The sequence below is a fragment of the Oryctolagus cuniculus genome, chromosome 2 (genome assembly GCF_051225735.1).
Source record: "Oryctolagus cuniculus isolate XC-2025 breed Fujian yellow rabbit chromosome 2, ASM5122573v1, whole genome shotgun sequence".
Lineage (NCBI taxonomy): Eukaryota > Metazoa > Chordata > Mammalia > Lagomorpha > Leporidae > Oryctolagus > Oryctolagus cuniculus.
This window is the reverse complement of record NC_142868.1, coordinates 20,892,270-20,915,793: the sequence shown is the minus strand read 5'-3', so window position 1 is coordinate 20,915,793 and position 23,524 is coordinate 20,892,270. Positions and strand designations below refer to the sequence as shown.

Genomic DNA, 23,524 nt, shown 5'->3' with positions numbered 1-23,524 from the left:
CGATCCAAAGCCAGGAGCCAGGAGCTTCTTCCAGGTCTCCCATACAGGTGCAGGGGCCCAAGGACTTGGGCCATCTTCTGCTGCTTTCCCAGGCCACAGCAGAGAGCTGGATCGGAAGTGTAACAGCCAGGCCTCGAACCTGTGCCCATGTGGGACACTGATACTGCAGGCAGCGGCTTCACCTGCTACATCACAGTGCCAGCCCCCCAAAAGGTTATTTTTCATAAGTCATTTGAGGTCAAAGCCAACCAGACCTGAACTCATTGATTAAAAACTGGACTTAGATGAACTTGGAGCTTTTTTTATCACTGTTTGGGATGTGTGGTGTGAGTGTGAGTTTTTTATGGAGCTTGCTACTGTCCTTTATTGATGTCTGGCTTAATTCCACTGTGATCAGAGAATGTGCTGGGATGACTTGAGCCTCTGACATTTGTTGAGCCTTGCTTTATGAGCTGTGTGTGATCAGCCTTGGCAGATGTGACCTCCTGAACAGGATGCTTTCTAAACGTGTGGGGTACTGTGTCTGCATATGTCGCAATGGCACCAGCTGTGTGAATTGTATTGTTCCAATCTTGTGTATTTTTTTTTCTTTGTGTGTTTTATTGAAAGAAGTATGTTCAAGTCCCCCTCGATGTGTGTAGACTTAAGGACCTCTCAGTTTTGTCAATTCTGCCTTGTGTATCTTAACTTTATGTTTGAGTCGTAGAGGTTTAGAAAAGGTTTGCCTTTCTAGCTGGCCCCTTTAGCATTGCACAAGGTCGTCATTATCTCTGTTGGTAGTCTTTGCTTTAGAGTCTGTGTTTTCTGATCATATAGTTATACCAGGTTTTATTTTCAAAGTTTTTTGTTATACCTCTTTTCATCCTTTTATCTCCAATCTTTCTCTGTCCTTTAATTTTAATTAAATTTTAATGTAATGTCTCTTATAGGCAGCATATAATTGGTATTTTTATATTTTTTTTCTCAGTTTGACAGTTTTATTTTTGAATTGGTGTATTTAGTCCATTTACATTTAATGTAATTATGAATATGCTTGGTTTTAACTCTACCATTTTACTATTTATTTCCTATTTCTCTCTTCTGGGTTTTTGGTACCTTCTTTGGTCTTTCTTTTGTAGTAAACAAGTACTTTAAAAATTATTCTGTTTATTCCTTCTGTTACCTTATTAGTTATGCATTCTTATGCTCCTGATTTGGAGACTAAGCCTAAAGATTATAACAGACTAGTTCATTATTAAAAGAAAACCCTCCAGAATACATTAGGGATTAGAAACAAAATAGGAAAACCATACAGTGACTCTGTAAGCGTGTTCTGGTGGAGAGAGGCTCAAACTCTTGATGAAGACTACGTTTTCCACACTGGCAGATATTTTTTACTGTGTACCTTACATATCTTTGTTTACACAAACGACAGCTCGTAAGCATTCATTAAAAAGGACGCTGAACAAAAAGCTCCCCAAATGTATTTTCTTTGCCTTCTTAACATTCAGTTTTGGTTTGTTGCTTTATAAAAATTCTAACAAGCAAAATATTCCCCAAGTGGGATTTATTGAGATCATAGGAAGAAAAAAAAAGATTATTGAATTTACCACGATTTGCATGTTTTCTCTTCCTTTCCCTTTTCAGATGGGCAAAGCACGTAGCTGAGAAAAATGGCTACCTGGGCCATGTCATTCGCAAAGGCCTCAACGCCTACCTGGAGGGTTCATGGTAAGCTCGGGCCCCGCGATAGAACGAACTTTCTCAGCCCCAATTCTCAGTCTGTCTTGTCTTAGGAGTCTGAAGAAGGCAAGCACAAAAGCGATTTGCAAGATCACAGCCCCCCCCGTCATGGTCCTCAGTGTCGCGGACTGATTGGCTGTTGATTAGAAAACATAGCATTTCCATGTTTAATTACACCCAGAGACGAGTTCTCTAGGGGGAGTGTCCATGTGTCAGGTTGACAGCCAGGGCACTGACATCGCATTCCTACTAATCTGCAAGTCTGGAGCCAGCACAGGGCATCTTTGAGATCCTCTGCCTTTCACTGCCAGGCCACAGGAAGTCTCGGCTTTGTTCACAGGAAGAGAGCGCAGTCACGAGTTCAAGGCTCGGGCTGCCTCCTGCTGTGAATATTCTATCGCAGCTGCCATGACCCAGAGCCCAGCCTTGCTGGACGTCCGCTGCCCGCGTCCAGGACCACAAGCATGCAGACACCCCCTTCCTAGCCTCTGACACAGTAGCAGAGTCCTCATCCCCCACGGGTGAGCCGTCCCCCGTGAGATCTTACAAACGTCCCCCCGTCACTCGCTGATTTCACAAATAAGGGGCACCTCTCCAGACTTAGTCCGACTTCCTTTCTCGGATTGTTTTCTTCTGTCATTTCTAGAACTCAGTCTTCGGTTTCTCTCGGGCCACACTCTCTTGGCTGGTTTGTTCTTTCTTTCCCTTTGGTAGTAACCACAGAGGATGTATCATGTACATTGTCCCCTCCTCAGTCCTCTGCCTCCAGGACATCAGACCAGACCGAGTCTGCACACTCCGATCTGAGCCTTCATTTAAAACTAAAGTACAAGTAAGAGAGAAGGCCGTGTTCTCCCCTGGCCCAGCTCCCCACCAGCAGCCAACAGACAGCATCACACGCAGTGTGGAATTTGACAGTGCAGGGGAAATGGGCCCAGGAAAAACCAAGCGCCGAATTCGAGTGCTTCTTATTAGCATCCTGGAAAGTTTGTTACCTGCAGCTTCCCTGCACAATCGAAAAGGAAAAAGGTGTTAAATGAAATCAGCGTTTCCCAGTGGTCAAGATACCTTCCCACGCCTGTGCTGTGATGTCTTGTTTTTCAAGTGAGCTTCAGTTCCCCAAACTCCCAAATCGGACTTTCTATACTCTTTGCCTCCCACAAGCTTCTTAAAGCAAACTCAGTGTTCAAGTGTCAAAGTGTTCCTATGTGGGCTTTTCCTAGGAGAGTGCAGCAGTAAGCAGCCCCTACACACACACACACACACAGACACTCACACACACACTCATACACACATACACATACACACACACACATACACATACAGGGATCCTGCCTTATTCTTTTTCTTTTTAATTTATTTTATTTATTTGAAAGAGTTACAGAGAGAGGTAGAGATAGAGAGAGGTCTTTTATCTGCTGGTTCACTCTCCAGATGGCTGCAATGGCCGGAGCTGCGCCAATCCAAAGCCAGGAGCTAGAAGCCTCTTCTGGGTCTCCCACATGGGTACAGGAGCCCAAGGACTTGGGCCATCTTCTACTGCTTTCCCAGGCCATAGCAGAGAGCTGGATTGGAAGAGGAGCAGCTGGGACTCGAACTGGTGCCCATGTGGGATGCCGGTGCTTCAGGCCAGGGCTTTAACCCGCCGTGCCACAGCGCCAGCCCCCTAACTTACTCTTTACTTATCAGCTGCCCCAGGACCCTGCAGAGAAATTACCAAATGAATGAACAGAGGCACACAGACAGCAACCACGTTCAAGCTCATGGGCAGTGTGTACAGAACGCTGGGGGTTCTGGGAAGCAAAGAGGCTGCGTCTGGCGTGGGAGGCTCAGGACAACCTCCACAGTGGAGGTCGGGGTGATCCAGCCTTGGCAGCTGGAGACAGTGTTCATTTAGCTGTGGGGGGACAGCGTGGGCGGTGAAGGGGCTTGCGGGGACAAAAGCCAAGAGATGGGAAGGTTCTGGGTGAGTCTAGAGATTCTGTGAGCTGCCCAGTCTGCTGTGAGGGCAAGACAGTGAGGGGCTGTTGTCCAGGCTTCTGCGTGACAGGTTTCACGCCTCATCTGTGACGCAGCGGGGAGCCATCCATGGTTTTAGAGGGCAGCGACATGACAGAGCCGGTTTCTAGAACGTTTAACCTAACGGCTGTGCGCAATGCTGGGAGCTTGTTCAGAATCCCATTGAGGGGGGGAGCACTGGAGCCACAGCTCTGAGCTCAGCCACCGCCCGTGCCTTTTCTCTCCTTTGTCACACAGTGCTTGACACGTGTGGACGAGTGTGTGACGCATATGTAGGCTCCAAAGCATCACAGTGAAACCCACACCTGCAAAGCCGCTGTCCTGTGTAAGCAAATGCGCATGGTTGGTGCCATTGAAGGCCCCGCCCGTGGCTGCCAGGTTAAATCCCACCCACAGGAGTAGCCGTTGTCCCAGATCTCGCTGATCTCTGTGCCTCTTGCTTTCTCGATAGTTCTGCTATACGTAGGTGTATTCCTAAGCAATGGATTCGGCTTAGCTTACCCCTGGCCTTCATATTACTAAAATCATATTATTTGCAGCCCTTCCACTGCTGTCTTACTTAGCAGTCTGTTTCCAAGGCTCATGCATTGCATGTAGAACCCTAATTTATACTCGCTCTTCCTGCTGTATTAACCGCAGTTTATGGACCTGTTCTCAGGTTCACGCGGTCTGCCTGGTTTCCCCTCTTTTTTTTTTTTGTCTTTAAGAACATTGAATGTTTCGCTTGACAAGATGATGCCTGTTGTTTTCCAAAGTGGATTTTCCTAATTTACTCCCTGCGCGCGTATAAACGTGGCTCTCTCCGTGTGCGTGCCGGGGTGGATACTGATGCTGCTGCGTGGTGTATTTGAGGCAATTCAGAATCCGCATCACAATGGGGAAATCTTTGGCCAAATCAACTTGGGGGCAGGGGCCTTCCATCTCCTCCTGGCCCCCCCCCCCCCCCGCCTCCAGACCCTCCCCAGGGGTTAAACGGGAAATGGATGTGTGCCTGCCTCTCCCGTGACGGTGTTGCTGTTCTGGGTCCCCTCTATTTTGCTATAATCGGACCCGATCAACCATCTCTCATTTTTGTGTGAGCGAATTTATTCTGGGTGTTATTATCCAATTAACATGTGTCAGCTTGATGCGTTTGAGCTTTTCTGTGTCGGTCCGAGTTCTAAGGGATGCTTGAAAAGAGAGTGTGGTGGAGAAGAAGGCCCTGTGCTGTCTGGGCTTCACACAGAGGATAATGTGGTCGGCGCCTGAGGCTGTCTGTGGGTACCAGAAGTTAGCAAGGAAAGCCCAGCCGTCGTGTTTCTTTTCTCCCTGCTTTTCCCCGTGTGCGTTTTATCTGCTCCCCGTGTTTTATTGTTGAAATAGACCCTCCAAAATGCTTAGCCCAAGAGGTCAGCCGGATTAGAGAAGGCTCGAGGCAAGACAAGTAGGCATGCAAGTTCCCAGATGAAAGAGGCAATAGGGCAGGGATCTTGAATTCCACTGAGACCCCGAGTCTGTTTGCATCCCTTCCAAGGCTGATGCCCCCAGCCTGGGCAGCATCGCAAGCACAGAAGAAATCGTAGAGTTGTTTGAGAACCTACCCAGAGCGTATACTCACACGCGGAGTTCACAGCACGCGGCCAAAGGGTTGCTTCCTGCGAGGGATCACTAAGGCAAGCCTGGAGGCGGATGTACGGCGTCCAGACGGGCATGCAGGGAACGATGCTGCAAACCATTTGCTTTCTCCAAGTCCCCTCCCCCGTCTACCCAGACAGTGGTTTCACTCTGGGGCGCTGGCGGTGAAGCCAGGTGCTCTGGTTGACTTCCCAAGCCTTGAAGGAAATCGGGCAAGGACAGGCGAGTTGAGTGGCATAGCTTTGGGCTTCCTGCAGTTTGCAAGTTGTTCTGTGGGTCTAAGTGGAGAACTCTCTCTAAATAAATATGTTCGGTGGTTTCCATTGGAAGTTGGTTAAATAAGAACCAAGTGCTGGAAGGTGGGGGCAGGGGATGCTCCCTGTAGAGGGTGGGCCTGCACACGTGACCTGTCCCAGAAGTTCAAGTGTGCTGAGAAAGTCTGGTCTGCAGAGTTGGCCCCCGCCTGTCTCTGCCTCTGCAATATTTGAGACCGGATGGTGCGGCCAGCAGAGGGCGCAAGGGGTTGGCTGATGGCTGTGGAAGGTAGAGGGGTTTCTGCTCAGTACCTCTGCTGCCATCAGGGTGTTCACACGCCTCTGTTTCGTGATGGATCTTCCTGCTTCCTGCTTCCTGCTTCCTGCCCGGAAATGCTTGAGAATTCTATGACCTGTCCCGCAGGTTTCCACAATAATCAGACGGTAGAAGGCTACCTCCCCCAGCTCCAAGGAGACAAGATGTTGTCTCCAAGCTTGTCACAGTGAGCGGTCCTCCAGGAAGTGTCAAACTCGTGAGTCCCCTCCCCCACCCAGCTCTGTTACATCTGGATGGCTTGAGCCACCTGCCACACCCTTAGGGCAGCCTGACTGATGGGTGACCTCGGGTTGCGGGTCGGCACCACCTCTTTGCCTGGTGGATCTCTGATGGAAACAGGCTCTGCTCCGAGCCCGGGTGTCTCTGAAGGAGCCGGAGGGGCTAAGGCTTTAGGAGCAGGCTCTTTGTTGAGGAACGAGGGGACTTTTCTGCTGGCTACGCCGCGGTCTGGGGTCCTGGGTCTGCTCTGAGCCTTCCCGGCACCAAACATGAGTTTTAGCAGGATGTCAAGAAGAGAAGCCCTGAGGCGTCTTCTGAGCGGGTGTGGGGCTGCAGGTGCGCCTCCTTGTGATCTGGCGGGCCTGTGCAGGGACGGTGCGAATCGACCTCATCTGCCGTCCTCATCTGTTGTCGGCATGAGTCATGGCTCACTGGTCGGCTGCCTTCGGCATCCCGGGCTGGGAATGGCTCATTCAGCAGCCACATGGCCTGTGGCCTCCAGGGTGGCTGAGCGGAGGTCGGACTGTCCTAATTTGATCCCCAGTTGCCTGCGTCTGTCTCCATAGCTGGTCTGCCAGGGCTGCTTTTAGCAGCATGGGAAAGCTGACTTCAGAGGCGCTGTTGCCTTCTGCCCCCTCCCCCAGGACTCCCCCGCCCCGCCCGACACCGGTGCCTAGGTAAAGCGAATATAAAAGAAGCCTGATTAATAGCCAGCACTGAAAAAGAAAAATCAGCTTTAGAAACAGCTGGTTTGGGTTGTAATAAATATTCACCGAGTAACACATAGGAAACTGAGGACATCACATTAAGTCCAAAGTGGCAGATAAAAATTGTTTACATTCCCACTACCCAGAGGTAAGTTTTGTGAGCATTTTGGTAGATGATTTTTAAGGTTTTTTTTTCTTCTTCTGCACAGACAGGGATGTATGTATTGGGGGGGGGGGGTGTACCTGTGTATATTCGTCTTTGTCTTTGTTTTGCAGAAATAAAGATACTTGTTTTCGTTGAATGGAAGAATCTGCATAAACATTTTTGGTGTTTTGAAAACTCTTGGCCAGCATCCTTTTCCTTAACCGTAGCTGGGTTCATTTAAACACGCACTGATTTTCAGATATTTAGGTTGGTTCTAGTTGTGGGTTTGTTTAGCTTTGCCTTGCCTTGGATAAACAGTGCTACCACAAGCTCCCTGCAGTTAGGTCTTTGTTCATATCCTGGATCGCTTCTTTAGAATACACCCCCCACGAGAGAGAACTGGAGGGCCAAGCCGTGGGTGCAGTCCCAGGACCCCCATCCGTGAAACCACACAGTCTTCCGTCCCCACCAGCAGTGATGGTGAGGAGGCCCACTCCCCCAGGCCTCACCACCACTCCTGATAGGACTGTCGCGTCAGTCCCCAGCAGATGAAAAGTAGTCACTTAGGGTTTTGCAGTCATTCAGTAAGTAGCCACGATTGAACAGCTACAGGCATTTTTTATACACGTTTTGGCCGTCGATATCAGCCCTTTGTAAACTGAATCAGTGCCAAACGTCTCAAACATAACAGAAGCTCAGGTTTAATTAAGCTTGTTCAGATGCCTAAGCCCTAGAAAGCCATTTGCGAAACAGAGGACTGCAAAGCGTAGGGGTTTCCCTTAATACCAGTGCTAAGTAAGGGCAAGGATTCAAGGGCCAGAGACCAACCTCTCACTCCCAGCCGCCATGCAACACACTGTGTGGCCAGTAGAGGTAGCTGTTGCACCAACTAGCTCCCAGCCTTATCTGGGCGTGCAGCCTTTAAGATGGAAAAATAAACCAGTGCATGCAGTATTTTTAACAACAGTATTTATTTAAAAAAAAAAAAAAACAACACAACTCATGACTTTAGAGTTTAAAAAAAAACTGCTTATTTTGTGCCGTCTTATGTTTAAATATCAAGCTCTCTGTTAATATTAGTAAGAGCCACTATATGGGATTTATTATTAATCATCTATTTTTAGGCATGAAGCTCTGCTGTATTATGTTTTAGCCGCAGAAACTGGAATTGAAGTGTCACAGACAAATTTAGCACACATCTGCGAGGAGAGGCCTGTAAGTCCATGCATTCTTCTCAGAGTAGGTACTCTAAGGTGAAGAGCAGTGCGCTGGAGGGTTTTTTGCTTTTAACAGGCAAAATTAGTCAGTGGGCCGAAATAGTCATGAATTCACTTTTTCTCCCCTTTCCCTCTTAGGACCTGGCCAGGAGATACTTGGGTGTTAACTGTGTTTGGAGATACTACAATCTCTCTGTTTTCCAAATCGACGCTCCTTCATTCGGTATGTCTAGAGACGCGGGTGCTAAATGATGCAGGCTTTCTGTCTTGAGTCCCAGGAAACAGCCAACAGCTCATGGGAAGTGTGATGCTGGTAAACAGTTAGGGAAGACCGGGCAGATCTGCCGCTGAGACCACGGCCGTCAGCCGCCCGCGGCGCGTGTCCCCTCGCCCCCTTGATCCGCGGTGTGCTCACACCCACCGTTCTGAATCCGTGCGACCTCACAGAGAAAGCTGGGGCAGAGTGATTCCGGGGCTCGGTCACTTCCTGCTGTGTATTCCCTGGGTTCTCTGCTCGTCTCTCCAGGGGAGGGGCTGGCTCCAGCAGCCACAGCTCCGACGCCTCTGTGGACAGCCTTCCCAGAGTCTCAGCCAACACGGCAGAAGGGTGCAGGGTGGCAGAGGCGAGACACCAAGGATTTCCCCTCTTCTCTCTGCTCCGGGCCTTGTCTGTGGCAGCAGCTGCCTGACAACTCACTTTCTGGTCCCAGCCCCCAGAGGGCTGTTAGTCCCCAGTAACATCGCAGCCACAGATGCCTTTTTTTGTTTTGTTTTAAAATTTATTTATTTATTTATAATTTTTCTTTTTTTGACAGGCAGAGTTAGACAGTGAGAAAGAGAAAGATCTTCCTTTTTCCATTGGTTCACCCCCCAAGTGGCCACTACAGCCGGCGCTGTGCTGATCTGAAGCGAGGAGCCAGGTGCTTCCTCCTTGTCTCCCATGCAGGTGCAGGGCCCACCTCCACTGCACTCCCGGGCCACAGCAGAGAGCTGGACTGGTAGAGGAGCAACCGAGACAGAATCCGGCACCCTAATTAGGACTAGAACCCAGGGTGCTGGCACCGCAAGCGGAGGATTAGCCAAGTGAGCCCTGGTGCCGGCCTATTTATTTATTTGAGAAGCAGTGTTACAGACAAAGAGAGGGAGAGACAGAGAGGGAAGTCTTCCATCCGCTGGTTCACTCCCCTAAATGGCCGCAATGGAAAGAGCTGGGCTAATCAAGAGCCAGGAGCTTCTTCCAAGTCTCCCACGCAGGTTCAGGGGCCCAAGGACTTGGGCCATCTTGCACTGCTTTCCCAGGCCATTAGCAAGGAGCTGGATTGGAAGTGGAGCAGCCGGGATTTGAACCGGTGCCCATATGGGATGCTGGTGCTGCAGGGGGAGTCTTAGCCTGCTATACCGCAGTGCTGGCCCCGCAGCCACAGCCTGTAGCAGGGAGAGCCCCGGGCTGGGTGAGTGCGCCGGCCTATACAGTGCCTGACAAATGCAGATTCTGCATGTTGTGCCCTGCAGCCTATCTGAAGATGGGAGATCTTTACTACTATGGCCACCAAAACCAATCCCAGGACCTTGAGCTGTCCGTGCAGATGTATGCCCAAGCAGCGCTGGACGGAGACTCCCAGGTAAGCGACCAGGAAAACCAGCTCTTGCTAGTGCCCAGCTGCAGGCTCGCCAGAGGTCCGCCCGGCCCTCGCCGGCCACAGAGGCCACAGAGTTCACAGTCCTCATTCACCTGTGCTGACGTGTGATCTCTGAGGGCACCAGTCATCCATGAGGTTAATCTTAGGTGAGCACCTGCTGTATTCCCCACACCATTCTCACGGCCGTCCCATGCAGATAGAGGTTATTATTGCCACTTTATAGTTGAAGATACCGTGATACTACAAGATAGCGAATTGTTCAAGGCCCAGGGTCTGGCCCTGCATGGCTGACTCCCCACCTAAGGGTGTTTCTACCAGATTCTGGCAAACTCCTTCACCCCGTAGCAACCGGGGCAATTGGCGATGTGGCTCAGTGTTTCAGGGACAGGCCTTCTCTCGGGGAGGTGTTCTTTGATTTTTCTAACTTTGGAATCATCTTGGGTTTATAGAAAAATTACAAAAAGAGCTCATAGAATTCCTGTACGTCTGTCACTTAGCTTTCCGCAGCGTTGACGTCGTACGGAGCCACAGTGCAAAGGAAGAACTTCCCACCCCCATCGATGACGTTCGCTCTCGTTTGAGTTTAGGTTTGGATAGTCTGTCGTCAGGACAGGAGTCGGGCTGCGTGTGCAGCTCTGTGGCTGGGTCTTCCATTTCTTCTCGTTCTCTTCCAGTCCCCGGCCTGTTATCTGCAGTGCACCTGCCACTTTTTGACTCTGTCTTATCGCTAATCGCAGGGCACCATGCGTGATATTACATAGCCTCTTTAATTAGCACTCCCCATGGCTGCCCCAAGTCTCGCATGCGCGGGTGGCCTGTCATCTCCAAGCCCGGCCTTGGTGGTGGCTGCTCGTGCCCTTGCTCATGAACTCACACCTTGCTCTCCGATCTCCCCAAGGCTTAGCGGTGGGACCCAAGATAAAGCGCTGGATGTTGGTCTCCCTGCCATGGGGCCCACGGTCCACCAGGCAAGACCTGCAGGTTCTTTTCTGCCATGTGGCACTGCCAGCCAGTGCGACAGTGGCCACCTTCATATTTCCACCGTTTGAGTAATTGCCTTATAATCAGAGAGATAGTTGACTGAGTCAGGCCAAATGGTTTTACGACTACTTGATAACATATGGCCTATCTGCTTTCTGGAAAGGTTTTCCAATTAATACACCACACCGAGCAGTGATTAAATAGAGAAAGATGACTGAGATCTTGTCAGCACTGGCTGCTTTCATGATTTAATTCTCCTAATTGAATAACTGACACTGATGTTTCATTACTGTCTGAAATGGCATTTATTTATTTGCTGGTGAGGATCACACTTCTACATGCACTTGATAAATCTTCAGATTTCCTTTTATATGAATTCGTTATTCTTACTCTCTACCTGAGTGTCTAGCGGAGTTTTGATACTTTTTATTCAAATTAGAATTAGTCCTTTATGTATTTGCCTAGAAGGTAAAGGACCATAAGCAGTTACATTGCATAAAAATATCTCCCTAGTCTGTTTTCTGCTTCTCTTTAAAAAAAAAAAGTTTGATCTGTTTATTTGAAAGCCAAAGTCATACAGAGATGGGGGGAGAGAGAGAGAGAGAGAGAGAGAGAAGGAGAGATCAATCTTCCATCCCATCCTCTGGTTCACTCCCTGGATGGCCACAAGTGGCTGGGGGTAGCCCAGGCCAAAGCCAGAAGCCAGCAGTTTCACTCGGGTCTCCCACCTCGGTGGCCAGGGCCCAAGTACCCGGGCCATCTTTCACTCTTTCTCCCTGGCCATTAGCAGGGAGCTGGATCAGCAGTAAAGCAGCCAGGACTCAGGGCACCCAGATGGGATGCTGGCGTCGCAGGAGGTGGCTTTACCCACCATGCTGGCCCCCGTTTTGCATTTCTTTTAATCTTATTTTTCCATCCACCAGAGGCTTTGCAGTTTTATAGAGTAATTTTTTTCCCTTTTCTTCTACTTCCTTAAGTGTTAAGAGCACCTTCCTTTTGAAGAGTGGTGAAGCGTTCTGTTTTCTGCTGCTGTGTGTGCAAGTGTGCATCTTCGAGACGCTGGTCTCCGTAGAGGCTGCTGGGCAGCGGGGTGGAAGTTAACAGTTCGCCGTGGACCCTGTCTGTCTGCAGCTAAAGCCCACCTCCGCTCCAGCACTTTTCAGCCTGTGTGACTTCGGGCAAGTTCCTTAACCTCTCTGTGCCTCAAGTTCCTTTCCTGTAAAAGAGAGAGGATACTGGTGCCTGTGGTTTAGTGTTATGCAGATTAAGTGGGCAGATGTAAAATGGAATAAGCCTCTAGATCACAATACTCGGGAAGTATTGGCTGCTGTTGCTGTTACCACGATCGCCAAGGCAGGGCCAGGGTGTGCCTCCTAGACGAGGGTCAATTTCATTTCCACTGTTGTGTGTGCAATGGAAGGGCAAGGCCGGAGGAAAGAAAGAAACCACGTAGACACCATCAGGCAGTCCTTGAAGGCATGGTGAAGCGTCTCTGCGGCCGGCTGTTACGTTATTGGCTCTACACGGCATAGTCAGATTGAGTGTCAAGAGCCAGGAGGCGTGGAGATGGCCACACTGACCTGGGAGAGCGGAGGCCAAGGGCTGTCCATCGTCCCCAACTTAAGGTGTCCGTCCCGGGCTGTGCTCCTAGCCACAAGGTCACCCCGCCAGAGTTCTGACTGGCCGGTGGCCGCCTCGGGCACAGACCGCAGGTGAGGGCCATTGGCTTCAACTCCGCGTCCTGGTTTGCGCACGATACAAGGGCACGTTTTCGGGCAAGTTCTGTTTGGAGAGCGTGTGCAGAGAAGGCCAGATCTCCTGGTTGACTGGCTTCTGAGCAGATGTGACACAGCATCCTGGCTCCCCTGCGAATAAATTTCTCCGATGCATCCACTGGGAGACACGACTCATCAAGGGAGACGACAAAACCATCTGGCTGTGGGGACCGAAAAGGAAATGTAGAGGCTGTAAAAGTTGACATTCTCATGAAGGGCATGCTCTGGGTTTTGTGCTGCGGCCTTGATGTGCTTCTTTTGTGCCCCTAGGGCTTTTTTAACCTGGCCCTGCTCATTGAGGAAGGTGCTATCATCCCACACCACATCTTGGATTTCTTGGAAATTGACCCAGGTCTCCACGCCAGTAACATCTCCATTCTCCGGGAACTGTATGAAAGGTGAGTTCGTAGCTTCTCGAATCCTGCGGGATCTGGGGGACCCAACTGGGTGGTGATTGCTTCTGGGTTCAAGTTAGCGCTTCCGTTCACGTGAGCCTCCCCAACCCCCCCCTTTTTATGTAAATTGTTATAGAAACAAAGGGCCTGGAATTTGATTCTATTAGAGAACCCTCCGCCAGACCCAAATCTGGTTTCTTTCCTAGTATCTGAGGCTTAAGATAGACAATGTGTTTTTTCTGAAGTTCAAGTGCTGACCAAGATTTTCCATGAGAGTAGAAAAAACAGTGTATCTGATCAGCCTATGCTTTTCTGAAAGATAGGGAGGCCTTCCCATGGCTGCACTTTGGACACACAAAGAGCAACCGGTGGGCCCCTGGTGACCCGTCACCTCTTCGTTAGGGACAACGGTGGCCTTTCTGGAGGCCCAGATCACACAGTGCTGGCATTGCCGCCTCCAATGTACACGTTTGTGCGAGAGCAGGTGCACATAGCGTGGAGGGCCTGCAGGTGCTGTGTGAGCAGTGCCGGCCAGGGCGGCCTGCATGCCAAACTGTCCCATGCTTTGTCCGCAGGTGCTGGAGCCACAGCAGCGAGGAGTCCTTGAGCCCGTGCTCCTTGGCCTGGCTCTACCTTCACTTGCGGCTTCTCTGGGGCGCCGTCCTGCACTCTGCCCTGGTAGGTCCCCCGTCCCCCAGCCCCGGCCACGTGGTCCCTGTGTCAGCCGACTGATGCGTACTTCGGCTGTTTGCAGGTCTACTTTCTGGGAACCTTTGTGCTGTCCGTATTGATCGCCTGGACTGTGCAGTGCTTCCAGTCTGTCTCAGGTAAGGATTTATTAAAAAGCCAAGGCGCCGTCAAAAAGCAAGGCTTCATTTTGCCTGGCATCATGCCGCTTCCTGGATTTTAGGATGATCGTGTACCAGGCGGGGGTCCCCTCGCGGAGGTGCCATGATCCCTGGGTGGGGAGAGGCCACAAAATTACTATCTTTTTTTTTGCATATTTATTTTATTTATTTGAAAGGCAGAGTGACAGGCAGAGAGAAAAATGCCTTCCATCGTCTGCTTCACTCCCTACATAGCTGCAACAGCCAGACGTGGGCCAGGTGAGAGCCAGCAACTGGGTCTGGTCTCCCACATGGGTAGCAGGGGCCCAGGCACTTGGGCCATCTTCCACTGGCTTCCCAGACACATTAGCAGGGAGCTGGATCAGGAGCGGAGCAGCCGGGACTCAGCCCAGCACTTGGGTAGGGGATGCCAGGGTCTTCGCTTAATCTTCTGCCCGTTGCCAGTCCCCCCAAATTGTTGCATTTTTTTCAAAGTAAGGATTTTGATTCAAAAGAAGCTTAAGAAACTGAGCTAAGGTGTCTTCTCCCATTGCATAACAACTGTATTAACATTCTACCCGGGAACCTCAAAACCCACCTTCAAGGCCCTGTGGTGGGAAGTTGGGCAGCCCACTCACTGCTGCAAGCCATCAGCCGCGTGAGAAGATAAACCCGCACAATGGGTCCAGGGCCCAGCCACGCAATGGCCTGCGAAGCTTGGTCCCACTCCCCCCGCGTGGGTTTATGAACTGGCGGTGGTAGTGATTAAAGCAAGGGCACCCGGTCACTTCTGTTGGGGGTTATAGCCAAGGTGTGGCTACTCGTGAGCTGTGACTATGGCCAACTGATTTGACCTTGCTGGCCTACCAATTGCTCATCAGTAAAAAGGCACTCACCAAAATGACCACCGTGGTTAAAGATGAACACTTGGGTTGATCTGGCACAGAGAGCCCCTTCAGCAACTGTTAGCTATCGTGTTTAGCTGCCCGGTTACGCCCTAGGCTGGCTTGCAAGCAAGCGCTGGGGCTATTGTTTGCTGTCACTGGCACTTAGTAGGTGTTCAAAGCCGCCCGTGGTCCCTGCAAACCCTGTTCTCTCCTGCCATCTCAGGCAGCTACAAAAGGATGCAGTAACTCCCGCACGCTAACTGAGACCCTAACAAGTGGATAAATTAAGACTGGACATGGCATCGAAGCTGCTGATGGGTATCAGATGATGAACAGCGAAAGGAGACCATTTCCCCTTCTGGTCTCTGAGGGGAAGAGGGAGGCAGTGTTAGGAGAGACTGGCACGGACGCGTCTCCCGCGGCTTTGCCTGAGCAGGTTACCCCAGGAGCCAGCCGAAGTCCTCCCAGGTTCGGGGTCTCCTGGGCGGCTCCTCTAGCACACTCTGTCCCCTCCCTGGATTTGTTGCCTGGGATAGCACGTTTATTTTGCATCTTGTCAGTGTTTTCCATTTCAAATTATCTTTGTCATTTTTACTCTGCAGAAATATTGTTATGATTATTACAAATGCAATTCCGTTGGAGGAGCCGAAAATTGTCTTTATGATTTTATGCCAGCTGGTAGCCATGAAAATCCAAGGGCGGGTGGAACTGCTGCTATGAGAAGGCGTCTTTCTCCTGTCTCCGCGTCCTCATTGTCAGTCTCTCCACGCCCTCGTCTCCCTGTCCCTCCTGTCCTTTGATGTCTTCTTCCCTTCTAAGTCCTCTCAGGTCTTGGCCTCCATTTTTTCAAACTTTCTCACTTGCCTCCTCCATAACATACTTGCTTCTCTGTTGACCCAGAGCAGGCTCCGTCCGAACAGAGTCTTTAAAAAAGCATTGAACTCCACGCCCTTCACCTTACAACACAGAGAGGAGTCAGTGCCAATGCCAATGCCAGTGCCAGTGCAGTAGGGTCCATTTCAGTAGGAAAAGCCCAGCTCACAAATCACTCAGGGATCTTGTTACACACAGATTCAGAAGGCCTAGGGAGCGTCTCAGATCCAGCTTTTTTTCAATTTTCTTTTCTTTTTTTTTTTTTTGGACAGGCAAAGTTAGACAGTGAGAGAGAGACAGAGAGAAAGGTCTTCCTTCCGTTGGTTCACCCCCCAAATGGCCGTCACAGCTGGCACACTGTGCCGATCCGGAGCCAGGAGCCAGGAGCTTCCTCCTGGTCTCCCATGCGGGTGCAGGGACCCAAGCACTTGGGCCATCCTCCACTGCACTCCCGGGCCACAGCAGAGAGCTGGACTGGAAGAGGAACAACCAGGACAGAATCCGGCGCCCCAGCTGAGACTAGAACCCCGGGGTGCTGGCGCCACAGGCAGAGGATTAGCCTAGTGAGCCGCGGCGCCAGCCTCTTTTTAATTTTCATCGATTTGAATTCACCCATTAGGGAGACAGAAACAGAAAGACCTTCTAGCCACTGGTTCACTCTCAACACCTCCTGAAGCTGGCGCCCAGCGTCCCGTGCCCTGCCTCTGGAGCCATGCTGTCACAGGGAAGGAGACCCAGTAGCGAGTACTAGGTGCAGACAGCAGTGGAAAAAGAAGACGTGGGTTTGACCACTAGGAATGTCCCTGCTCTGTGGCTCTGAGTGAGGCGTGTGGCTGCTGGTTGGGGGTCGTTTTGTGATTAGCATTTTTCTGTAGTCAATTGTTCTTAAAACTTAGCGATTTAGAGCTAAGCCTTTCAGCGGTGCTGCCCGTCCTCGGGTTTACGTGCAGCTCCATTCACGTTCGTGTCCCCTCCACCCCAAGTGGGCACATCACAGCCCTGGCCGCCTTTGGCTGTCCTGCACTCCGGAGGCCAGCGGTTCAGGATGGTCGTTAGCGTGGGAGTGCAGCGTGCCATACACTGTACTTCAGCTTCCTGCTGGGTGAGACAGCAGTGCAGAAGTAGCATGCCTACCGCCTGTTGTTGGGAGATGCAGCGAGATACCACGGAGCCAAGTGCCCAGAACTCTGTGATAGGAGCTGGGGTTCCAGGCAGTAATGTCCTCCCGGGCATTACCGTGCAGTGCGCAGGGACAGCACGCTGATGCCAGGTAGCGCCTGCACCAAAGCAGCTGGATTTGCCTTAGTAAGCAGCCCGTAATTACCAGACCCTTTCTACAACCTGGAGTTTTTTTTTCTAAAGATTTATTTTATTTCTTTGAAAGGCAGAGTTTGAGAGGGAGAGACAAGAGACAGATCTTCAACCTGCTGGTTCACTCCCCAAATGGCTGCAACAGCCAGGGCTGGGCCAGGTTGAAGCCAGGAGCCTGCAGCACCATCCAGGTCTCCCATGTGGATGCAAGGCCCATGCACTTGACCGTCCTCCGCCACCCTCCCAGACACATCAGCAGGGAGCAGCCGGGACTCGAACTGGCGCTTATACAGGATGCTGGGGTCTCAGGCGGTCCACCCCGCTGTGCCACAAGAAGCTCACATTCCACTGGGCAGCTCAGCCTCTCTTGAAGCCCCCAGGGTGGTGAAAGGTCCCTGGGCCTTGGCCAGGTCTAGGGCCACCCAGATAATCCAGAACACATTGCCCAAGGCCTCTGTCCCTCTCCCAGCTCAGCCACTGGCTTTGCAGCTCCTGGGTCTCCGGGGAGCGCTCCAGTAGCCCTGCCCAAGCCCAGCGCCCTGAGCCTTGTTCCTCCCATGGCTGCCGCAGGATGCTTAAAGGCAAGGAGAGGACAGCCGTGGGCGGCTCAGCCACTTCCCACCCTCCAGCAGGCTCCTTTCCCTGTCTGCTGGCATCTCCAAAGCACGCTCTCCCCCACTCCCCCCTGTCCAGGGATCCATGCGGGATTGCCTTAAGGGATCCCAAAGTCAGGTAGATCCCTAGATCTGTCTCCACGTCTGCCCCACCACAAACCTCCTCTGAGATAAAACAGAACTAAAAAAAAGCATGGAGCCCACCAGCTGTCTGAGGGAAAAAAAAAAAAGAGAAAGAAAATAGGAATCCTAAGAATCCTGCTCCACCAGTGTGAATGTAGACTTTGTGTCCAGACGGAATACAGAGAACAGGGCAAGATCTGCAGAGCTGCCGGCTCCTAGGCCCAGTGGGACAACTGGTCAACCAACACCAGCCTATCCCCTGCATTCATCATTCAAGCCAACTCATCCTTTCTGCCTAAGTGGTTAGCTGAGCGTTCATTTAAACAGACTAAGATGATGGGACAAGATTAATTAAACCCGTTCCTGCTCCTTTTCTGTCCTCTGCCTTTCCAGTTAATGAGATTTCTGGGGAAATTACAGGAAAATGTCACAGAGCTGTGCTCATGAAGAAAGCAGGGGCCTTAAAGTCAGAGAGATTTAATGGTGAGGTTGTGTTCGTGTCCTGTCTCATTACCCTTGGCACTCTCCCAGGATCTCCACTTCTCAGAGTGTTCCCGGGTCAGGAATCCACTCTGCACTGGGCCCTGAGAGATGCAGAGGCCCAAAAACAGAGGGCTAGACCTTCTCCCTGGGGTCCATTTTCTAGAACTTTCCCCAGCTCTCTGCACAAACTTCAGAAAGTCTTTGCATTAAAATAAATTTTTTGTTTGATTCCTTTTCCCCCCCCCAAAGAAATCAATTTATTTATTTATTTAACAACAGAGGAGAGAGAGAAAGACAGAGAGAGGTCTTCTGTCTGCTGGTTCACTCCTCAAATGGCTGCAACAGCCATGGCTGGGCCAGGCTGAAGCCAGGAGCCAGGAACTCCATCCCAGTCTCCCACTTGGGATGGCAGGGGTCCAAGTACTTGGGCCATCTTTCACTGTTTTCCTAGGCACGTGAGCAGGGAGCTGGATTGGAAACAGAGCAGCTGGGATTTGAACTGGCCCTCACATGGGATGCCAGCGTCGCGGGCAGGAGCTTAACCGGCCACGCCACCACGCAGGCCCCATTTCCATTTCGCCATGAGCCTTTTGAAGTCCCTTCATGTCTCATCTTTGCAAACATTGTGCCTCGCAGGATTAGATGCAGTGCCCCGCGTTCTGATACCTGGTGGGTCCCCGCTGGGTCCCACTGGCCGGCAGGTGGTTTTCCACCAGTGGTCCGTGGAGAGGTGTTCAAGCTTTTTCCGCGAAAGGGTCAGAGAAGGAGCGCTTTGTGTTTGCAGGGCTGTCGCGGTCACAACTGCTCAACTCGGCCGTTCTGTCACTTGAAAGTGGCCATCGTGGCTGCGCTGCTACTAGAACTGTGCTGTGCACCCCACATTTGAATTTCAGGAGTTCTCCCATGTCATGAAATGATTTTTGCTCCGCCGTAGAAAAACGCAAAAGCCAGGCTTAGTTCAAGAGCGACTCGGGAACAGGTAGCGGCTGCTTTTGGCCTGGGGCCGCCGGATGGGCCAGCTCTCGATTATTCCACTAATGCACAGGAAAGCGATCCCCTAGGCGGCACGTCGCCCACAAATCACTTCCACTTGGCGCTGCCGTATCCTCTGTAATTTTTTAAACTGCAAGCTTGTTCTCCTGGTTACTTTGATTCTGGTCCAGTAGTAAAATGAGCACACAGTCTGGGTGCACAGGGACAAGGAGGCCCCTTTTAAATGAGCAGTGGCTGTAGGGGGCTGGTGTGGTGCTCTTAGCCTCCCACATAGGAGGAGAGTTCTCTCGTGGATAACAAGCCCACTGTAGAAACAGCAAGCATCCCTCTTGGGCTCTTATTGGAAGATTTAAATGGTGGCAATACTAACTAGGCACTAGGCATTTCTTCAACATTTACACACTGGTCTCCTCCCCCCCACAACCCCACCAACGGCTCCCCTACCTATGTTTAATTAGAAAACTGATTGCTGATTTAGCTTGTTACCATGGTGACTTACACATTCCCTGGGCCAGATGAAATGTGCCATAGTACTTCATTGACTTCCGCAGACATCATTGGAAAAATACAGCTCGGGGCCTAAGGGGACTTGGGCCCCATCTGCTGCAGGTCCCTCAATTCCCAGGTACAGAAGCCAAAGCCTGGGAGATGCAAGGTTTTAGGACGGACATAGCTGCCATTCAGTAGTGTCCCAAGGTCACCGTCAGTTAGTGGCAGATCACTGAGACTTGGTCTGACTACAGCTGAGTGGGCTTTGGACCTCATCACTGGGTCTTTAGCTACCAGATCATGGGCCACAGTGGTTAAACGACCCTGGAAATGTCACGGGATTTGCTGCTATCCTGTCCTTTCAGAACAGCCTGCACAACACCTGCTGTAGGATTTGGCAGGAAGTCCTGGGTTCCTACTGGTGGCTTTGGGACCCATGCCTGAACTTCCGAGAATGGGGCCCTGGGAGGTGACCATAGATGTAGGGCCCTTCGAAAAGTTCCTGGCAGGGCCAGTATTGGGGCTCAGCGAGTTCAGCCACCGCTTGCTAAGCCAACATTCTTTATCGGAGTAGCAGTTCGAGTCCCAGCTGCTCTGCTTCTGATCCAGCACCCTGCGAATGCACCTGGGCAAGCAATGGATGATGGTCCAGCTGCTTGGGCCTCTGCCACCCCAATGCGGGGATCTGGATGGAATTCCTGGTTCCTGCCTTGGGCCTGGCCAGATCTGGCTGTTGCAACCCGTTGGGAAGTGAATCCGCAATGAAAGATCTCTTTCCTTCTCTCCCTTTCTCTCTGTCACTCTGCCTTTCAAATAAGTAAAATTAATCTTTTTTTAAAAAGTTCATAGAAAATAGGATTAAAAGTTAAGTTTGTTTTGGTGTTGAAAATTTTTGAAGCCTGTGCATACACAGTGTCTTTAAAAATTTCATGGTAAATGCATGCAATGAAAAATGCGTGTTGTGTGCACAGATTTCATAAATTTTTTGCACCAAGAAACATTTATTGTTCAGTTTCGTTTTCCTGTGAGCTGTCTGAGGCACCCTGGTCCTGGAGGTGAGACTCTGAAGGGGTTTGTCTGTCTAGAAATCAGCTGTCGGCAGATGGTAGCATTTTCTAAATGGCCATGCATTTCCAGATGGACATTTGGGAATCTTGAAAATGACCTTTCCTGCTAAAAACCATGTACGACTGAAATATTGCCAAGTGTACCAGAGATCACTGCTTAAAGGCAGCCTAACGGTTGCTGGTTCATCCTCCGGCCACTGAGCTCACCACACATCACACGACCCTGAAAAGTGCTACCCCCACCCCCTCTTTGAACCACAGCTCCAAGAAACTAAGGAACCTGCTCAAGGTCTCCCATCAGAGCTATTTGGCTCTTGGTCTTTCTGGCTTCCAAGTTTGTGCTATTTTGATAAGCAGCTGGGGCCTGAGAGAGAACTGTCAGCCCCACAGAGACAACACACCACTCTTCCATCACTCCTGAAGCTACGCACTTGGAATTACTAAATCTTAACATTCCCACAGTAAACTTGGGTATTGGTAGTAACAGTTAACATCTGTTGACTACTTATGAGTGCCAGAGACTGTTCTAACCACTTTATAAGCATTAGCAGCTCATTTAACATTTATACCAACTCTACAAGGTGGAAACACCTTGTCTGTTTTTTGGACCCAGAGGATGGTGGGTAACTTAGCCCGTGGTCTTAACCGGGACGTTTCTTGGGCCTGGCTTATCAAGCAGGGATTTTCAGCTTCAGTCCTGTTAATATTTGGAACTAGATCCTGTGTTGTAGGGGTCTGTCCTGGGCAGTGCAGGATGTGTAACACCTGCCCTGGCCTCTGCCCGCTACGATGCCAGCAGCACCGCCTGTCCCCATCCCATTGGTGGTGACAGCCAAGTGTCTCCAGACATCGCCAACTGTCCCATGGACTGCAGAAGCACACCCCCCCCCAAAAAAAAAAAAAACTACTGACATAAAATAGAGAACTATATTGAAGGTGGTCCAACCTTCCTAAAGACAGGTTGATAGGAATTAAACCTAGAAATAATGTTCTCCACCCCCTAGACACATTTTTTTAAATAAAATAAACCAATCTTGATGCATCGCCCAAATGGAGTAAGAATAAACCAAGACTCCTTTCTCATTGGTTGGTGGAATTTATGGCTTGCATTGCTCCGACATCATGGAAATAGAAGATAAGGCCACAGCATGTGAAGCATAGAGCGGAGGGTTTTGGGGCCTGGAAGTCATAACACAACTGCAGCAGCTTAGAATTCCAGGCTCTCAAAAGCAGCCAAGATCTTTGCACATCCATTCCAACCGGCCATTCTATAGAAGATAGCAAAGTCCAAAGAAGTGACGCAGTGGCGCCAGAGTTGCCTGTCTCGTCAGTGTCAAGGTCTCGCGACTCCTCCCTGGCTTGCGGGGGTCTGGGTGTGGCCGGGTGTCCTTTCGCGCTGAGTGCTGAGCCCGTGTTGTGTGCGTGTCTCTGCAGCCAGCCGCTCCCCTCCAGTAACAGCCCAGGCCTCTGCCGACCCCCCCAGTTCCACGGCAAGTCCAGCTGTGACTCCGGCCACAGATGCCTCCCGCCAGAACCAGCCCTCGGTCGCTAATAACCCGGAGCCGCGTGGGTGACCTGTGCACTCCAGGGTCGCCAAGGACAGCGTCCTTCCCAGAGCTGCCGCTGGAGGGCAGGGGCCAGAGCATCTGCTGAGAAACACCTTCGATGACTTGTCAACTGGGTGTGCATTTTGCACTTGGTCTCTTTCTTTCTTTGTTTTTGTTTTGTTTTGTTTTTTTAAATCAAATTACAAGGAGGTACCCAGAGCAGTCGGTGGGTATACCAAAGGTTATCAAACAGATACGAGCAACATCTTGACCATGAGGGCATTCCTGGTGACTGTGTGTGTATCGGGTGTCATAGTTTGCCTGGGGGCATGGCTGAATTCTTCCACACCAAGCTGTACGTTAAGAATTTTACCCATTTGCTCATTCCCTGTTATTCGAGAACAGAGAACTGTGATTCTGTTACCAGGTAGATAGCATTTCAGTGCCTGTGTTGGCTGCAGCCCTGCTGCTTGAAACCCAGCTGACAAATTTCTCTTTGACTACCCAAACCCATTTACAAGGCACCTTGAAATAAACAGCTTATGGCTGAAAATACAAGGAAAGCGATGACTTTGTAAATTGGTTTACATTTTTTTCTCCTTGAATTTTTCTAGGGTTGTAGTGCTTCCAAATCATTTACTGACCTTGGTGGATGTCTTTTACATTTCAATCAAAATTCATAAGATAACATCTAGAAAATTCTAGTATTGAAGTGTATTTTTCTCCATGAATTACCCATTAGAATAGACTGGCAGCAATGGAATATGCAGAAAACAAGGCTTTAGCTCATAGACTCATCCCCATCCCTATGCCTGCCTGAGTCCATGGAGTGTGTGTGTGTGGGGGTGGGTGGGTGTGTGGGTGTTTGTGTGTAAGACTGAGAGGGAGACGGAGAGAAAGAGCAGAATGGATGTGTGCTGTTACGGTAGTAAATAAATCAGTAATGCAATATTGTGGGTCCAAACTACTCTTTGCACTACTTTATTTACAGTAGTAAATAAAATTATTTTTATACAGTTGACTATTGGGAAGTGGCTGCTTTTTTTCTTTTCCGTAGCTACTCTTGTCATCAGAGTCCCGTGGTCCATGCATTCTTGTTCAGGAGACAAAAGGAAGGTCCTTATTAGGAGAAGCCTTGCTTCTGGTAAGCCATTAAGGTCTGGAGACATAAAGGTGGCCACGGCTCCTCCCTTGTCTTGGGATATTGTCTTTCGTGTTTGTCAGAGAGCTAGACTTTGGAGTCTGACAGTCCTGGATTCAGATTCTGGCCCTATAACTTTACTAG

The 23,524-nt window shown here is 50.4% G+C and overlaps 1 protein-coding gene across 3 annotated transcripts in view; it reads left to right on the top strand.

Annotated features, from left to right (window-relative positions):
- SEL1L3 (SEL1L family member 3) overlaps positions 1–23,260 on the top strand; it is a 109,920-nt gene extending 86,660 nt beyond the window's left edge. For all 3 annotated transcript variants that reach the window (XM_002709381.6, XM_017350581.3, XM_089327027.1), the window contains 8 exons: positions 1,627–1,710; positions 8,142–8,232; positions 8,373–8,457; positions 9,747–9,856; positions 12,901–13,028; positions 13,601–13,703; positions 13,780–13,852; positions 22,127–23,260. In XM_002709381.6, coding sequence (XP_002709427.1) covers positions 1,627–1,710; positions 8,142–8,232; positions 8,373–8,457; positions 9,747–9,856; positions 12,901–13,028; positions 13,601–13,703; positions 13,780–13,852; positions 22,127–22,266 — 814 coding nt within the window. In that variant the 3' untranslated portion in view covers positions 22,267–23,260. The remainder of the gene's footprint in view (positions 1–1,626; positions 1,711–8,141; positions 8,233–8,372; positions 8,458–9,746; positions 9,857–12,900; positions 13,029–13,600; positions 13,704–13,779; positions 13,853–22,126) is intronic.
- The last annotated feature ends 264 nt before the right edge of the window (positions 23,261–23,524 follow it).